Genomic DNA, 18,699 nt, shown 5'->3' with positions numbered 1-18,699 from the left:
CTGTCGGGCGCCTCTCACCCGGATGGACCTCTGCCTACAACTCCTGTCACTAAAACAAAACAAAGCAGAGCAGAGAGCACAGCGCGGCGCTTCCGGGTTTCGTCGTCAGCGTGTTGTGGGAGCAGCGATAGGCCGAGGGGGAAGCCTAGTGGTGGACTGCAGCAGATCAGCTGCATCGATACATCCACAATAACATCCATGACAGACAGACACTGTGACTGGAGCAGGACACAGTCAGGTCCACATTACACCACAGTCCAGTGGTGTGCACAGACATTTGGAAGGGCAGGGGCAAAATTAGAAGGGCACCACTGGTATAGAAATTCACACATTCTCCTTTGTATACGTATAAAAATCCTTTACAGCAGGGGTGTCAAAGTCAAATGACCTGGGGGTCAATGCGCATCTATTGTGGTCAAGAGGGGTCCGGGGACCTAGAGAACAAAAGGTGAAAAAAACAAAACACAACTGTTCACAATATTGCATCATGATATCACACGTATACTTAACCCTTTAAGGTACACACCAAGAAAAAAAGCAAAGGAAAAATGATTTATTTGCATTTTTTATTATTTTATTTTGCTTACTCATGATAACATTACGAAAATCAATATTATTATTATTATTTTTTTTAAATTAGACCCTACAATATTTCAGATACAGGCGTCTACCAAACGGTTGAGACGTCTGTTCATAATAAACCTGCTTTGTATAATTCATAAAGTACGACATTCAGAACAAGTCACATTGAGTGTTAGTGAGTTCAGCTTGATGCATTTTTCAATGAGATATAGTGACTTAAAGTGTGCTCGACCAAATGGTTGAATAGTAACTTAAAGGGTTAATAATACTATTTATGATGCAAAATTAATCTGTTCATATCAAAATACGACATTTATTTTAAATTACATAAATAATAGTGTGGACAACTGTCATTAAAATTCATACCAGGAGCCGTTTTGGCCACTGCCATTCATGGCTTGGGCCCTAACAAGAGTATTTATATATGTACTTGAATGTTGTATATGATATGTTCAATAATGGGATAATTATGACCAAATGTCTTATTATTACTGTTGTAAAAAACATATATTATATTCTATGCCTGGCAACTGTGCATTAGCTACACACTGTGTTTAAAAGACGGTGAGGTTGTGGGCCATGTTTTCATTATAACATGATATTAAGTGAGGGGCCGCCAGTTTGAGACCCCTGCTTTACAGCACAGAATCACTTTCTATCACTTTCTATACAGCTCTGAATATCATACACAGGGCAGGACAATGCACATTTTGATATGATTTTCCATTACTATAGTACCTCCTCAATGTGGGTGGAGTAATAATAATAATACAACATCTCGGAAAGCAGAGAAACCCCAACAGTTCACACAATGAGCAAGCACTAGAACCAGATTCAAAGATGTGCAACCATCTGCCTCGACCGGTTGGGGTGAAAGGAAACAAGAAAAAGAAGATGGGGGACAGAGGAGTCTAGCACGGCTGCATGAAACACGCGACACACACAAACTAGAGTGCAATATACCGACTAGTGACTTGTAAAGCAGTTGTTTTCGGTGTAATTGAATCATTAGACTCAGTTAATTAAAAATAATTGTTCAGTACTTCCTGCACGAGCACAGTCACTGCACTGAAATACAGCAGCAGGGGTTGTGATGAGGCTCGATTTTAGACATTTCCTTCCTAAATTTTGGGAGATTAACCATGCCGGGACTGGGTGGTGGCGTTTCCACTGAGTGGAAGGGTCTGATTCAGTAAGGTACGGTTTGTATTTTTGTTGCATTTCCAATTAGGAATAGTACCAAAATAGGTGCTGCTGGATGCCCTCCATTGTTGTTTGTTGTGTCTTGTTCGATGTCGTCGTTGTCGCACCGGTACAACGTCACGATTCGTATGTTGTTGACACTTTGATTGGAATGACGCCCATAGGAAATAAAGTTGCCAGGACATCTTATAGTACACTGAAACAACCACTGCCCCAGTCATAATCTGTGTCATCTAGAAACACCTTAAAGTTAGAGTAGGCAGGATTATTTTAATCCTGTCTATTCGTTTTGATTGACTCTTCTGCACCTCCTCTTTACTCTATTTACAGCCTCACAGCCTGCTGGTATTTAATGGAAGAGGAAGAGCTTTAAGGTTGTAAATAGACACAGTTTTCAAGTCTGTAATCACAGTTCGAAGTTCTTGAACACAAATCCCTTTATCCCAGTTGTCCTTAAATTCAATCATGACGGGAGGCTGTGATTAATCACATCACAGGGCCGGTCAAAGAGCGACACAAGACGTAAGTGTTTCAGATTTTGACAGAATTTTTAGATCTGCTGTTTCTACCATTTCCAGTTTAGTGAAATGTGGAATTGGGACATTTCAAATACACAATTTTAAAATGTCTTCTTCTGTTCACTGAATCAGTTTCCATTTAATTTATTCACATTTACATTTGATCTATACACCAACTTTTCCACTTCCTTTTAAACTTAAAAACTTGAATGCAACATGATGTAAACAAAGAACACTGAGCAAGATTAAAGTGTGTGATGAAAAAGAGTTTTGTTGATTTTACCTAATACCAACATATAGTAACATTTGCTTTGTAGTCATTGTAGAAATTGTTTCATTGTGTTATGACATTTCAGTCATGTCATTTATAAATTATTTATCTTCACAAACACCTGAAAGTCAAATTTTAAAGAGCTTTTCCACCAGTTTTGGACATTTTTTTTTTTTTCACAACAGTAACTATGACACAGTAAATATGGAGCAACAGAACAATGTCGGGGGCCCAGCAGCTCCTCAAAGCCTGTTTTAAGGACTATAGGGGTCAAATAATGGGAGCTGCAGAATTTACTATATGCTACACAAACAAATCCATAGCTATGCTGTATTAAAGTTTCTTGAGTGACATTGAGTGTCATTTTCAGACACTAGACAACTTTTTTTTCACTGATGGCAGTTTAAGGCATGAGGAGGATTTCAGCAAATAATGAAAATAAAAGTTTTATAAACCAACTTTGGACTAAATATAGAGTGGAAAAAAAAACTTTTATTCAGCAACTGCTAATTAATTTTTATGCGCACATCTGCCCAGGCATTGACACTCAGCAAGACAATGAATCATTAGCTGATGTTGTGTTCATATATTGGGGGGGAAATGGGGAAGAAAAACAAATTTTTGCTACTATTATTAGTACTGTTGTTTGTGTGTGTGAGCAGCAGAACTCAAAAGTAAAGGAAAGATGTGGAAAAAATTTTCACAAGAAAGACAAATTTAGATTTTGGTCAATTTCAACTGGATGTGTCAATGGTCAAGACACTTTATATACTTAAACACTTAGGCCCCGTCCCATTTCTCCCTCTTAAAATTTACACTTGGTTTGGAGTGCCCGCAACCGTAAATTTTCCCTATGGAATTGGGACACCACTATATGCAAATTAGCATAGTGAACGTAACGAACGTGCTAACCTATGTCACATGTTGACAATTCTACCTGTGGAGCGTGCTACTGCTCTCTCCAAGCACTCTGCAAATAGCCGCTAGCTAGCTAGCTCGTTAGCTAGCTTCCCTCGTTAGCTAGCTGCTTTCATAAATCGTCAGCTATTTTCTGATATTAGCGTTCAAAGCTCAACGGTCCTCTCTCCAACACTTTTCGACATTGTAAAATGCTTATTTGCGAAAATACACTTACAACGAAATTTGTTCCTCTGCAGATGTGGCGGCCATCTTTGTTGAATAAAAATCAGCCGGCTCGCTGAATTCGCTAAGCCCGCATCAGAGCTCACTACATTTTGAGGGTTGATTTTTAGGGCAAAATCGCACACCCCTTTGCTCCGCCCCTACACGCGAACGCGCAAAATTTAGGGTTAGGGCAAAAATTGAGGGTTAGATGAGGTATTGGGACGGGGCCTTTAACCCTGTAGTAAATCAGCTTTGAGTGTTCATGAAGACTAGAAAAGCCATTTTACCATTAACCTTGCAAAATAGGGAAGTATATGGACCCTATAGGAAACTGGTCCAGATCTGCGTTGTCTCAGTACCTTCACTACTTTTACACTTATTTTTATATTTCTGGGTGGCAATAACAGCAGGTTTTTCCTATACGGTTGTATTTAAAAAGGGCTTAATAACTGTTCCTTACATCATGCGCGCACATTTTGGTCGTCTCTATAAAGTCCCACATAAACCAGAACTCATTTCATTTTAATGAGGAAAAGAAATTGAACGGCGAAGAACGAAAGCGATTTGGAATGACACACTTAAAGTTCAGCACTGCAGGCACAGCGCTCAAATAAACCCTGCTGGGGTGCCCGTTAAACGGGTTGTTAGGCCTGTTACAATTCCTCATTTTGCCGTCGAGTGCGAGCCACATGGTTATTGGTCTGCTCGTCCTGGCAGTGCCCACTTGTTTAAGTGGAACATACCAACGTTACCCAAGAAAAAACAACCTTATTATATAATATCAGAAACGGCATCCAATGGTTTTCAGGAGTGTAGGGATGGCGCACAATCTACAAGTAAATATTTAGACTACTTGTACCCTTGAGCAATCACACCATCGGGCTTTTACACACACACACACACACACACACACACACACACACACACACACACACACACACACACACACACACACACACACACACACACACACACACACACACACACACACACACACACACACACACACACACACACACACACACACACTTTTGTGGGGGATGTCTGAGCTGAACTGGAAGATAGAAAGGATCAGGGTTTGGACTTTGGACTCGACTCCTTTTGAGGATTCCTGTTTCATGAACAAAATGCTTGGCTTTTCTTCAGTGTTTTTCCTTCAGAGAAGAAAAAAAATACAACCCCAAACAACCCAGACTGTCAATGCTTTTGTTATTATCATGCGCAAAGTGGCAGATATGAAGAATAAAAACAAATATGTCTACACGGTGTCAAATAACAGAGGACACACTGTAGACTTTGCTTCTTAATTGTCTACTTTATTCCCAACTGTCTAGTTTATGTACAGTCAGTCACCTGTGGGGGGGGAAATAACCAGCAGAAAAAGAGAAGAAGTTAAAGCAACAGCAGATGGTTCTAGTCAGTGGTGAACATTAACAAATCAACCCAGAGCCACAAAGACTAGAATAACTCCCACATGGCAGTGAGCAGCATATTCCTGCACTGACACACTGACAGTGTGGCTGTTTAACTAATGTTGTGATGATGTATTAATAATGCACTCGCTGAGCTCTCCTAAATTAAAACTAATTAAACTGATTCAATGACAGAGCTGTTCTTATGTACAAATACAATATTTTAGGGCTGAAAAGCTCAGCGACACGTTCGATTCAGCTATGCAAACACATTTCAGACCGAGAAACACAAACAAAATATGAGGTTTTTTTTCGTTCCTTATACGTCTCACCTTTACTCGGCGCCACATTAATAACTGTAAATAACAGCCGTAACTATAAAGCTTCCGTTGTGGGTAGTTAGATACTGGGACAGGTTGTAAAAACGTTGCAACGGCTTGACTAAATGTTTGTTTGCGCCACTTAAAATAATGGCTCGGCTTTGGCTTCTTGTCTCTGTGCAGAAGTGCAGTTGTTGCAGATCTATAGGCGAGAGCTCTATTGACTGATCCAAAGTCTAAATGAGAAGATGCACGACGCACTGAGCGGAGTGTGTCTTTGTAATTAGTGATACGGTTGTTATTGCTTTTCATTAACTACACGTATTAAGTCGGTTGGAATTTGTGTTGTGTGAGTCCAGAGCAGGTAATGTCTTTAGCAGTTGAAGGGTTGCTCATTTGACACAGAAAACAATAACTGTCACACACACGCACATGCACACACACACAGGTTTGTGCAGCTATTCTTAAAGGGGACATATTATACCCTATTTATCCAAGTTAACCTAGTTCCCTGGTGTCCTAATGAACATTTCTGTGACATGCTTTGGTCAAAATACCATAAGGATGAAGCACCACAGCAGTTCAATCACCCTGACAAAACAGCCCTGTTCAGAACGCTCTGTTTAGTAGCATCTCTTTAGGTCCACCTTAAAAAAAAGTAAAACGAAACTTCAGGGACAGGAAATGACATCAGCCACAGAGTCTACTGGGAGCTAACAGCAGTTAGCATTTGGAAAAGTGATCATTTGCAGGCTCTAGCAGGCACATTGCTGTCATATAACATGTATCCACTGGACAGATAAATCCTCTGAGGCTGGAAGTTTGTGTAGAACTCTGTGCTGCACTGTGGAGCCAAGAATAGAACTTTTCACGGACTTCGGCTTTTCGGATACCGTTGCCCTCGCCAGCACTCTCGCATGTTTTACGGACAAAGCGGAGCGCCACGAGACAACAATTCCAGGAATTTGGCGCATTGTGACGTCCCAATGAGCGTGTAAGTCAACATCGCGTTTTATCTCCTGTACTTAGACTGAGGAGGACCAAAAAAACACGAGTGAGTCATCTTTTTTCACACTTTGACGACTGATAGGGCCTCCAGAGTCCCAAATGTAAGGATTTAAATGATAAAATAGTTGATTTAGCATAATATGTCCCCATTTAAGACACTTCATCGACGTCTATTCATTTGGACAGCCGGACTGAAAGTGCCACTTAATGTGTAAAACCCCTAAACTTAACCAGTTCCTCAGAAACGAGGTTCTGCCTCATTAGGACCGGGTTTAAGTCTCCATGAGGACGACTGGTCCTGACAAGGTCAGCGTTTATGCCAGAAAAGGTCCTAAAGAGGTAACACACACACGCACATACACACACACACACAGTCTTTCCGTTTGATGCTGATTCCACAGTGTCAGGCGATAATAAAGTGAAATAAATTCACTATCAGATCAAATCCAAGTCATTTTACAGACGACGGTGACTATTTTATTTAATCATTAAGCCTCTTCATGACGATAAGTGACCCTTTCACAGTCCCCGATTTAACATTTCCAGAAGACACGTCATTTGCAGCGGTTTTTGTTTATTAAAAAGCAATGTGCATTTATCAGTCTAAATATAAATGAATAAATGTAATGCTTGCTGAAGTGAAAGTGAATTTTTCTGACCTTGACGGAGGTTTTTGATGAAAGAATTATGGACTATAGTGCAACTAAATCTCTTTCCTCCCGCTCTCCTTTTTTCTTACGCTCTCTCTCTCTCTCTTATGTAACATAACTGTACATTTAGAAGAAATAAAACATAGAAGTCCCACTTGTACACAACATCATACATTAGTAGTCGACTAGAAAAAACAGTAAACACGGCCACATGTTATTTAAAAAACGTCTAGAAGTTCAAAGTTACACGTCATTTGTTTTACACTCTAGTAGCTATCGTCGTCCTTCACTTGGCAGACACTTCTGACTGTTATTAGAAAAAATCACAAAGTTCACATATAGGACTCTTTGAAGAGCGCAGGAAGGAGCATTCAACAAAGCAAAAACAGCTTCCACTTTTTTTTTTTTAAAAGTAGCTAGTTAGTCACACGCAGCATGAGATTAAATATGCAACAGTTTGGAAACACCTCATGCAAAACACACAAAACGTTGTTTCTGTCCTCCAGAGTTGACCGTTCGGTAGAGCCACAAGGGGGCAGCGGCCCCGCAGAGTTTCGTTTTAAAAATGATAAAAACAGATCATCGACTCCAGATAAGAGGCAGAAGGAGGTGGGAGATGGACTTTAACATCAGTTTGTAGGTCAGTTGGTCAATCCCCCACAAAAAAAAAAACCACCGTTCCTTCCTTGACAGAAAAAGGCCTCAAACGTTTGGTCCGGAGATTGCGACACAAACGTCACATATTTAGCCACAGAAACCTGTCGATTTAGTCTTTTTTGGAACAGGAGAACATCTGCTCGCCGCCTGGAATGCAAACAGGAATGATCTGATACGACTTTGTTGACATTAGCAACCAGATAAAAGTGAACCTGAGACCCATCGGGATTTGGTCCCAGTCTGTTGCTCTCAGAAAACCAGGCTTTTACAGATGTCTGTGTGTGTGTTTTTTATTCGGTTGGCACTTTCAACATTTAAACTGGGGGGGGGGGGGGGCAGAAAAAGTCTCTGGTATTGTTGCATTGTATTTGTCCTTGTTCGTCTGCAGGCGAGGGTGGACGCGTTCAGTGTCGTTTCCTTCTTCTCCCTTTCTTTCAGCTTTGTCTTCCACGAGCGGATTCCACACATAAATAATAATAAATAATGTGTTTTAAACGTGGAGGCTCCTCTCCATATGACAAAACGGCTGTTTTATACTAAGATACTCAAAGCTACTTTGACTGTGATTGTCATTTCTGTGACAGAGTCGTGTGTCTTTTCTCTCTCTCTCTTTGCCCGTGGAAGATTTCGGGGTTGCTTTTGAACTATTCCTGTTATTATTCAAACGGAGCTGGATGCTGTCGGGGGCTGAATGGGCATTTAATCTGGCTTCCAGCGCTCTTTAAAAATATGATTCAAAAGAAAATAGAGCTGGGTGTTGGCGGCTCCATGAGGACTGAGGTGGATATGGGAAACTGTTGTGTGTGTGTGACCTCAATCGCACATCTCTGCGGTCCTTTGTTTTTTTTGTCTCTATCATCCTCTACCTGCCTGCATTGGTTGGAAGACAAATTATTTGGACAGCGAGACACCAAAGAAATACATCCGTACTACTGTGCCGTCTGATTTAAGGATGGAAGAAAACGCCAGTTGGCATTTGGGATGCTGCAGTGAAACAGTGTCTGTCTGCAGGTCTGCCTGTCTGTCTGTAAGTGATCAGTCTTTCTGTGTTTTTTTGTTGTAAACATTGTTATTATTCACATTAGTAGAATAAAGAAGTGGTTGCAGATCTCTATGTGTTGTTGTTGTTGTTGTTGTTGTTGTTGTGAATGTGTCTGCTTCCTGTACACATGCACGTATGAGACGATGTCACGTAAATATACACGCCCCCTCTCTAATCGCTACTTTAAGTATTCACAGTTCAAAGCGTGTACTGATATCGAGCCTCCGTCTTTGCCTCCGTTAAAGTCATCGTGGAAAAGTAAAGTCTGACATTCCTTGATTGGCAGTCTTCCAGGGAGATGCTCCGTCAGTGAAGTGCACTCGGAGCAGAAACGGTTGTTTAAACGGCCTCTAATGCGCACACAAGGATGGGTTTTTTGTTTTTTTTTGCACTCTTTGGTCAGGCAGATCTGCACACGAGAGCCGTTTGTTCCCACGACACTTGAGGAAGCGTCTCAAAAAATGAACGAGCTCCGTGCTGACGTTTTCTTCTGACAGCAGAAAACAAACCGTTCTCTCCGGAGGCCTGAGGAAACATCACCTGATTTTTTTGCGCCCTCCATTTGGTTCCCACCTCACTGCAGATACTCAAACAGCACAAGACAAAGCAAGACGCTGGCTCTCCAGATTATTTCCCTCAGAGGCAGAAAAAAAAAAAAAAAAAAAAAATCCTGCAGTTACCATATCCAACCACACAAGGCCAGTGTTTCATCAATAACAGACTTAACTGCATTTAAAAACAACAGGGGGCAGAAGAAGGAAGCCTTCTGACCATGTACTGAGGGGGAAGGGGGGGATTTGTTGGTCGAATCACAAAAAAATTCAAATGTCAGTGGATCCCCTTGATCTACTCGACTGTGTCTCAGTTGTTTTCGATTAAAAAAGAAAAACAGTTGAAGTAGTAAAAGCAGGATGTGAAGCAGAGGTGGTTGGTAAGGCAGCTCTCCTGGAGTTTATCCTGGGTTTACTTTGACCTGCAGAGGAGCAGAGAGAGGAGAGTGTTACACAAAACAGTAAGGATTTATTGCTTTCATATAGATTTAACAGGTCAAACTCTCAAAGTGGAACTTCTGCTTCCTTCTTTAAAGTCCTTTTTAAAAGGCATGTTTAGCAAAAAAAAAAAAAACACAGTAACTTCAATGCAACTAGACATAACTGAAAACACTGAAAAATCTGATATACATACTGTTGCAGAAGCAGAGAGAGAGACAGATTAACACCGTCATGGGAACACTGTTCAATGGCTCTCTGATACGTCGGAACATCACTACTACATACTCTATAAGAAGCTGTTTGTGTTGACAGTGCAAATGACAAACACTTTCACAACAGACTATATAGTAAAACATATTCATCAGGGATAAAAAAAAAAAAAAAAACACACTGCAGGGGTTTTTGATTCAGTAGTAGACTGAGCCGAGTCATGATTTCAACTGTGATACACACGTGAGAACGTTGTCTCCAGTAATGTCCATAATAATGTGACAATAAAAGCAATCTTTATTGTAACGTGAGGTGTCGTCTCAGTGTTAATATTCCCATTGTCAGCAGTGCTGGTGATCTGTACTGTGGTAGAACGCTGCACTCTCTGTGTGCTATTAAAATGCATTAAAAAAAATAACAATATACGTTGATATAAATGCGTTGTCTCTATGTAAAGTAATGCAAATGCAAAAAAGTGTGTGTGTGTGTGTGTTTTATTGGTCTCTCTGGTCAGAGCCAATAAACACCAACGGAGAGACAACAGCTGGTGAACAATGATAGTGTATTGATGATCTTTGTGCGTGTGTGCGTGTGTGTGTGTGTGCATGTACGTACATTAATGTGTGTATAAGCACAAGGCATCTATCTCTGTGCCTACATGTGCACACTACACTGTGTGTGTGTGTGTGTGTAAACAGTAGATACGTGTATTCATACACCGGCTCTTATGCGAGTGTGTGTTTGTGTTTGCAGCCATTATGTTGGGGGGTCCATGATTTACGATGTATGTTATAGCTTCCACAGGGGACATATAAAACTAGAGAATGGCCCTTTATTGCCTTTCTTCTTTGGTTAGTTCCATGGTTCATCCATCACTCTTTATTTCTCATCTTGCAGTCTCTCCCTCTCTCTCCTTCTCTCTTAGCCATCTTGATCTCTATTGCTCTTTGTCCATCTCTCTCTCTCTCTCCCTCCGTGTCTTTCTCTAATTCGCTCCAGCTTTTCTTTCTAATAAAAACTGTTATCGATAACCTGTCGGCTGCACATCAGTGGAATCACCATTATTCTGCCTCGTTGTTTGTTACAGTGGGGGTAGCTTTTCGCCGTATTGCTCGGCGCTTTCCGCAGGCCAAACGTGAGACCGTGAGATTGATGCAGAGCTGTCTAAGCCTGGACTCAGACTGATTTTCTGTTATCCTATTGGCTCCTTGGCCTCAGAACAGCTGCCGATCTTGTTGAAACCGAAATCCAAAGTCGGAAGCCTCAGGAAATCACCATATAGACACAAAAATAAAATCTTCCAAAAGCAACAGAATCCATTTCTTAACATAGCAAACACACCCTGTAGGGTATGGTTTCCTATTCATCGAGGATAAAGTCATTAACAGTGTGAGCAGCGGCTTCAGCGTGAATGTGATTAACGGATACAAAGGGTTCCATCATACACCCCACCTTTATTTGCAAAGTGCGAGGGGAGTGATAAAAATGCATGAGTGATACCTAATGAGACCTTGGGCTGATAAATGGTAAGACCTTGTGCTGATGCAGCGAGAGAAAGTGCTCATATTATTCTATGCAGACCTCAAGGTATTGAAATTTTGTCTCTAAACTGTTTGCTGTTGAGGCTGCATTTAAGAGGGTGGGACCTGTCCACAGTCTGCAAACACATATAATACAACTTCTTTGTTATAGGAAGGAAACAACAAATCCCAAAATTGATTTAACATTATTTGTTTGCTGTGTTCTTCATCTGAAAACAGGCTCTGTCAAGCAATACTATCAGACCTGCCTGAGGGAGCGTTTATAATGTATACAGTGGCAAAGCAGGAGCAAAAGATCTTTTCTACCACATATAGTAGTAGAATTAACTTATTAACCTTTTGTGTCCCCTTTTTTGTGTTTTCAGTCCTACTCCAACCTAATTGTGGTCGTCTCACTTTACTAGCGCAATGTTGTTGTTGTTGCCTCTGTCTGTCTTGACCAGAGACCAAGGTTATTATAGTTGACGAAAACTAGCCAAATAACGAAATGGCATCTTTCGTTTATGACACAATACTTATCATGAGCTTTTTGCATCTTGCATACTCCAGATTACAAAAAAGAAATAACTCTAAAACTAATAAAAACTAAACTAAAACTAAACGTTTACAAAAAATGTAAACCTAATAAAAACTAAAACTAACGGAAAATCCAAAACGATTATAACCTTGCCATAGACTGACTATAAAAAAAAGTATGTAGTGTTCTCGTTTCCTCCTTGAGGGCAAACTGGAAGTAACAATATACTGAACAGCCACCAGGGGGAACCTCAATTGGGAAAATTAGCCCATTTCTCACTTGATTTACTAATTGTTTTAAGAACATGTTGATTTTGTAAATTTCCATTTAGATGAAAATATATGTCCAGCATATATGCGTGGACACCAGTGTGGTAGACAGCTGGTATTGTCCAACAGACACCTGCTGTGGGACATTGCAAAATGTCAACATGGCATCATGTAACAGACATTACATCTAAATATGTAAAATTAGCTATATAAACTGTACTTTATCCTGATGTTGTGACTTAAACGGAATATATCAAACACATTTGCACACTTGGAACCATACTTACATGTACATGGGCTGTAGCTGAAGGTGGGATGTCTTCTGAGGCCCCTGGTAACCGTACGAGTCGAACCCTCCTATAAAATCGACTGCACAGAAAGCAAACAAAACAAAACAAACAAAAACATAATTAAAGAATGTGTGTGCTCATCTGGGAGCCTTCCAGCAGCAGATGATTCACTGCATTAGGCTTCATAAAAACCTACAGAAAATTCAACAGCTGTCAGGAAAACCACCTATCATTGCTTTGAGACATGAAACTGCATAGAAAAATGGAATGGAAAAATCAGTTGTAAAAAAAAAGAAGCCATGTATTGCAATTTTTCTGTCTTTTTTCGGGAAGGAGACGTTATATTTATGCCACGAGAATACGCTCATCTCTTAAATTATCGAGAATCGCCGCACACATTCCTGGGCTGAGGAGCTGCCAGCAGGTGGTTGCTTTTCCTCACTGAGGCTGGACTTTTGAAGAGAGGAAGCCGTGATATCTCCTTACTTTGATGTTGTAGAGCTCATAAAAGGCTACTTCCTCGCCTTGATCAGCGGCATACTCGCTTATTAATTCAGGGAAATTTCATAACGTTACGCACACTGTTGTGGAGAGGAGTCTGGCTGTACCTGCGCTATAAGGGTATGAGGGTGATTTCATTTCAAACAAGTGCACAGATTACACCGTGTGCAAGTTTAAAACTATATAGATTAAAAACTATATCGGGAAATTGATTCTTTTTAAGGAATAGTTCAACATTTTGGGGAAATACACTATTAAATCTTCTTTATTTACAGCGCATGACTCAAAATGCATACCTTATGTGCATCATGTATATGCACATAACTACAAAAACGTAATAACTAGATACCAATGGAATCAAGTGGCATGGGTGGAGATGATTTGCAATGATTTTTTTTTTGATTGATGAGATGTCTCCAAATTTTAATTTGCTGGGACTAAATAAATAACCCTTACTGTGACATTTTATATTTCTTCACTACTCCCCTATGTTTACACATTCAAATCCATTTTATTTGTATATAATAGAATCATAACATACATTATCTCAAGGCACTGTACATAGACAACATCATCAAGAGCAGAGAAACTCAATTTTAACAGGTAGAAAACTCTGACGGAACCAGACGCAAATTATGTGCGGCCATCTGCCTAGACCGGTTGCGGTGAAAGGAAAAAATTAGACAAAGGACGAGAGAGAAAGGACATTTATACATAACAGTTTTCCTGCACTGCTGTGATATTTTACAATCACTGGGATCATTACTGTTGTCCAGACACAAACTGCAGAGCAATTGTCTGCATTTTCCTTTGTCTTGTGACAAACGTGGCTCATCCACCTCACTTCAGGATCAGCCTCGACTCTTTAGAGCCCACATTAGCTGGGTGGTTTCACTACGACTGCCCCTCCATGGTTTAAGCCCTTTGTTCGTGTTAATGCATTATTTTTGCCTTCACCTCCCCACACACTTCACTGTCGATTACTGACTAAATATGTTATAGTTTGCCGGTGTTGACTTAACCATAATACATTTCTTGTTTACTTGAAATGCTAAATGTGTGGTCCTCCCTTCTTTGTTATGCCACTCATCGAGCCGGGCATAACAAGCGAGGGCTCGTCCAATTTGGAGAGATGTCACCAATTTCTGTGAGTTTGAGTGGTGTAATTGTGCTGGGAGACCCGCGGTGTCTGTTACCATTATGTTTGAGATTAGCAGGTACAATTTGGGCCTGTTATTTACACCGCTAGACTGCGGATGAGCTGTGCGGGGGGGGGAGAGCAGTGATTTTGGGTTGTGTCGTTTACAGCTGTGGGGTTGACTTAAGCTGCATAGCTGCGTTATTGGTGCGGTGCGACCGGATTGTATTCCCCAGATGGGCTGCAGCATCAGCCACAGCTTCACGGTGGAAATTTTGTAATTTGTTGGATCGTAAAGTGATACAATCTACAAAAAATATACAAGTGAAAATTAAAAAGAAAGAAAAAAAGATACAGAAAGAGACTAAAAAGGCCATAAACACAGGCAACCAAACCTAATGAAACACGCCAAAGAAACAATTTAATAGATTCTCCGGAGGCTGCAGATCCAATTTCTAATGAATAAGAGTTCTATAGGGTTGGAGCAATTACTTCAGAAGCCCAATCACAGTTTTGATTCCGGTCTAGTCTGTACAAATACAAAGAGAAACCAGAGGTAACCTGTAAATGAAGACAGTAAACAGCAATTAGAATTGAAGCAGACAAAGAAAGGCTATTTAGATGAGTCATTTTCAGCCACTTTAGTGAATCTACATGTCAACAGGTGCCCCGTTATTCATGCATACATTCTTACTTCTGCAAACGAACAACTCGAACACTAAAACGTGACATGTAAAACTGAAATGCTACAATAGTGTTTCTATTTACTATATATCTAAGCAAATTAGCAGCTATTTGTCGAAAGACTTTCCTCTCAGGCTTAAAAGTGTTTCTGCAACGCTGTAAGTCAAAAACGGGCTCCGCCTTTTAGACAGATCCTCCAATCATCATGCAGAAGCCCAGCGCCAGCTCCACTGACTCTGAGAGAAGCTGAGCTTCCCTGGAAGTGACGATTTTGTCACAGTTGTTCAATCACTGTCGAGCTCACCTCAGTGAAAAAAAAAATAGAGAACAGAACGATATTCCGCTGATTCTGAATGACCTTGTGAAGAGTTCTTATCACATTATATGGCACGTTTAGTATTGAAATGTAAATATAACACAGCATTTTAGAGGAAGCTGAGCTTCCCTTTCTGTCTTACAGCAGTCAGCACTAATCTAAAGTGGTGTGAATGGTCACAGAATAACCTTTGACACAGCTTTGTACCGACTTTAATATTTGGGAGGACACCTGTAAATGGCCCAAACGTGAACAATAACATGAATTCTGTATCCGTGTGTGAAAAATGTATTGCCTACATATCTTACTACATATCGTGACGTGAACACAGCATATGCAGCTGCAGTTATTGGGTCCAGAGAAGGACTGCACTGGGGGAATTTCAGGTTTCAGCCTTGTACGTCTCTGGAAGTTGCCTAACATGAGCCACTCGTGCCGTCATGGGACATGTTTCAGTGAGAAATGGAAAGTTTGGAGCAAATGTGTGTCTTGCATTTATCCTTGGATGGAAAGGGGGAAAATCATTTAAAATTTGGCAAGTCAAGCTACTTATTCAAGCTGCAAAACAAATGGGTGTCCGCCAATTCAAGGTGTAGACATGTTTTTGGACACGACAAAGCTTCTGTGTGGCGATAATTTGCGAAGCCGTGTCAAGCAGAAGAACATTCTGAGAGAAAGGAAACCGTTTAAATTGTGAAGCACTTTCCAGAGGGGGGAAAAAAGAACAAGCTGCAGATCCTACATTGAAACCCGGATTCCTAGTTTATGTCGAGTCGCTTGTTAATGATTTCTTGTTTACTTAAATGGTTGTTGTGTAGACGTCGCCCCTCTATCACTCTCCTGAATGAGCCGGGCGAAACAGTGTAGATCAGGTAAGAACGCTAAGGGTTTTCCTGCTGATTCATGCTGCAGTCAGAGAGTCTCAGCAGTGTTTCTGCAATGCATGACCCACTGAACACAAGAGCAGACGCAGTCCCCGGACCTCGTAAGCTGTAGTGGCGTCATTTAAAATCCTCATATGTTAATCATGAGACTTCTGGAGTGACCTGTGAGCACGAAGGAAACGCCAGGAACAATGATTCTCCATCGTATTTTTTCAAATTATTTGCCGTGGGAATAATACACAATTCCTTATATGGACATCCTGGGGGTGTGTGTTTATAGGTCAAATATTCAGGCTTTAAAGGAGACATATTATGCAAAATCAACTTTTTAATCATTGTAATACTTATATATAGATAGATATATAGATATTTGCTATTCTGGAGGCCCTATGAGTAGGCAAAGTGAAAAAAGATGACTCACTCACGATTTTGTAGTCCTAAGTATAGGAGATAAAACGCGATGTTGACTTCCGCACTCATTCTGACGTCACAATGACACATTCTTGGAATTGTTGTCTCCACTTTGTCCCTAAAAAAACGCGAAAGTGCAGGCGAGGACAATAGTATCCGGAAGAGCTGAAGTTGGTGAAGTGTTCTATTCTTGGCTCCACAGTGCAGCACAGAGTTCTACACAAACTTCCAGCCTCAGAGGATTTACGTGTCCAGTGGATACATGTTATATATGACGGCAATGTGCCGGCTAGAGTCGGCAAAGGATCGCCTTACCAAATGCTAACTGCTGTTATCTGCCAGAGCCTCAATGAAGCTGACGTAGTTTCCTGTGTCTCATTTGCATTTAAAGAGACAGGCACTTAAAAGCAAGCGTTCTGAACAGGGCTGCTTTGGCAGAGTGATTGAACTGCTGTGGTGCTTCATCGTTATGGTATTTTGATCAAAGCATGACACAGACATGTTCGTTAGGACACCAGGGAATTAGGAGAAATAGGTATATGTCTACTTTAAAAAAATGCGTTCTTATGTGTTGTAGAGTCAAAGTTCTGAATAATTTTATATTGCATTTTTGGCAGTAATATAAAGTAGCAATAATTGTGCAGAAGTCACAAAATAGACAGTTTTTTTCGTGACCTCTGAACTGTGACCTATTTCCAAATTTCACAAATTCAATCCTATGGAGTACTTTTTGTGCGCATATATTGTTGGTGAAAAAGCAGCAAATGCTCTGTGTTCTAAGGGTTACGTTTATATAGAGTGAAAATACATTTTGTGCAGCAGTGAGATTCATGACACAATCGACGTGTTACTGAGATTCACCAGTTCTAACTCTCACAGTCATCTTCAAAGGTGAGCGTATATCATTTGCGTGTTTCAGGGTGGGTGCGAGACTCTGTCTGACACATGTGAATAGCCGCGAGACGTACAGTATGACTGAACATAACGATGAATCTCCACAAGCAGACGCAGCCACACACACACATGCGCACACACACGCACACTGAATAATTATCAGAGTAATTAGCTTTCTCAGCATCTTACAGTCTGCACTGGTCCTCAGTGAGTACTAGCTTCTTCACCCAGGGCACTTTCCTCTACTAAGCTCCCTGATTATGGTTTAGTCTCCCACATTCCATTTTTGCACGCCGCCAAATTCGTCCACAGCCTCATTCAGAAAAGTGAGCATCAGCAACGTGACATTAACAATGGTATCCTGAAATAATGGCTGGAGAAAATTATCTTTTCGTTGTGTGAAAAAGCTGCATGTGACTTGCTGTTACCACCGCATACATATTCATTAAGCATTATTGTTATTATTTGCCTGAAACCTCAATTTGATCCAGAGTATTTCTTCTTAACATTTTTGTCCCATGGAGGGAGGGAAGTGACTCATGTGGCTTATTATCAATTATCTGTGTGTGAAGTGTGAATGTCTGTGTGGAACTTTTTTATTTGCGTACCGGCAATTCTCACAAGACAAGACTGCTTAGGTTATTTGTCCAATGCATTATCACGGCCCGGAATAATCATTTCTGAGAGCGCACTTACGTGACGTTCACCCGTTCTTGCGAGAGTCTAGTGTCTGTCTCTAGTGTGTAGAGTTTTTTTTCTTTTTTGTTAAACAAGAAAGAACAATATCTATCAGAAGTGTTTAAAAATGGTCACTAATGTTAACATATTCACTGATTTCTTACCACATCTATGTCCTGGAGGAACAGCATAATAACAGGACAATAAAATGGACTGTGTGCTAAATCATTGTTGGAAATGGGATGTTGCCAAAATGTGTAAGACTTTTGTAGTTATTTCAATATATGGGGTCACCTATACAATTTGTCCAAGTTTTCCATTAAAACATCATTGCACAAGGGTTTTCTAACCATCCAATAGCCTTCTAACACGATTAGCAAACACAATGTACCATTAGAACACTGGAGAGATGGTTGCTGGAAATGAGCCTCTATACACCTATGTACATATTCCATTAAAAACCAGACGTTTGCAGCTAGAATAGTCGTTTACCACATTAACAATGTATAGAGCATGTGCGAACATCTTCTGGTGTCTTTTATTTACTTAAATAAATCACAAATTAGTCTTTAATGCTTTAGTAACA

The 18,699-nt window shown here is 40.5% G+C and overlaps 1 protein-coding gene across 2 annotated transcripts in view; it reads right to left on the bottom strand.

Annotated features, from left to right (window-relative positions):
- Positions 1-12,600: 12,600 nt before the first annotated feature.
- nkain2 (sodium/potassium transporting ATPase interacting 2) overlaps positions 12,601-18,699 on the bottom strand; it is a gene marked incomplete at both ends in the record, with an annotated part of 95,428 nt that continues 89,329 nt past the window's right edge. For both annotated transcript variants that reach the window (XM_083898387.1, XM_083898388.1), the window contains one exon: positions 12,601-12,686. In XM_083898387.1, coding sequence (XP_083754513.1) covers positions 12,601-12,686 — 86 coding nt within the window. The remainder of the gene's footprint in view (positions 12,687-18,699) is intronic.

The sequence above is a fragment of the Microchirus variegatus genome, assembly GCF_963457635.1.
Source record: "Microchirus variegatus genome assembly, chromosome: 12".
NCBI lineage: Eukaryota > Metazoa > Chordata > Actinopteri > Pleuronectiformes > Soleidae > Microchirus > Microchirus variegatus.
Note: the sequence above shows the minus strand (reverse complement) of the source record. Positions and strands in the feature narration are given on the sequence as shown.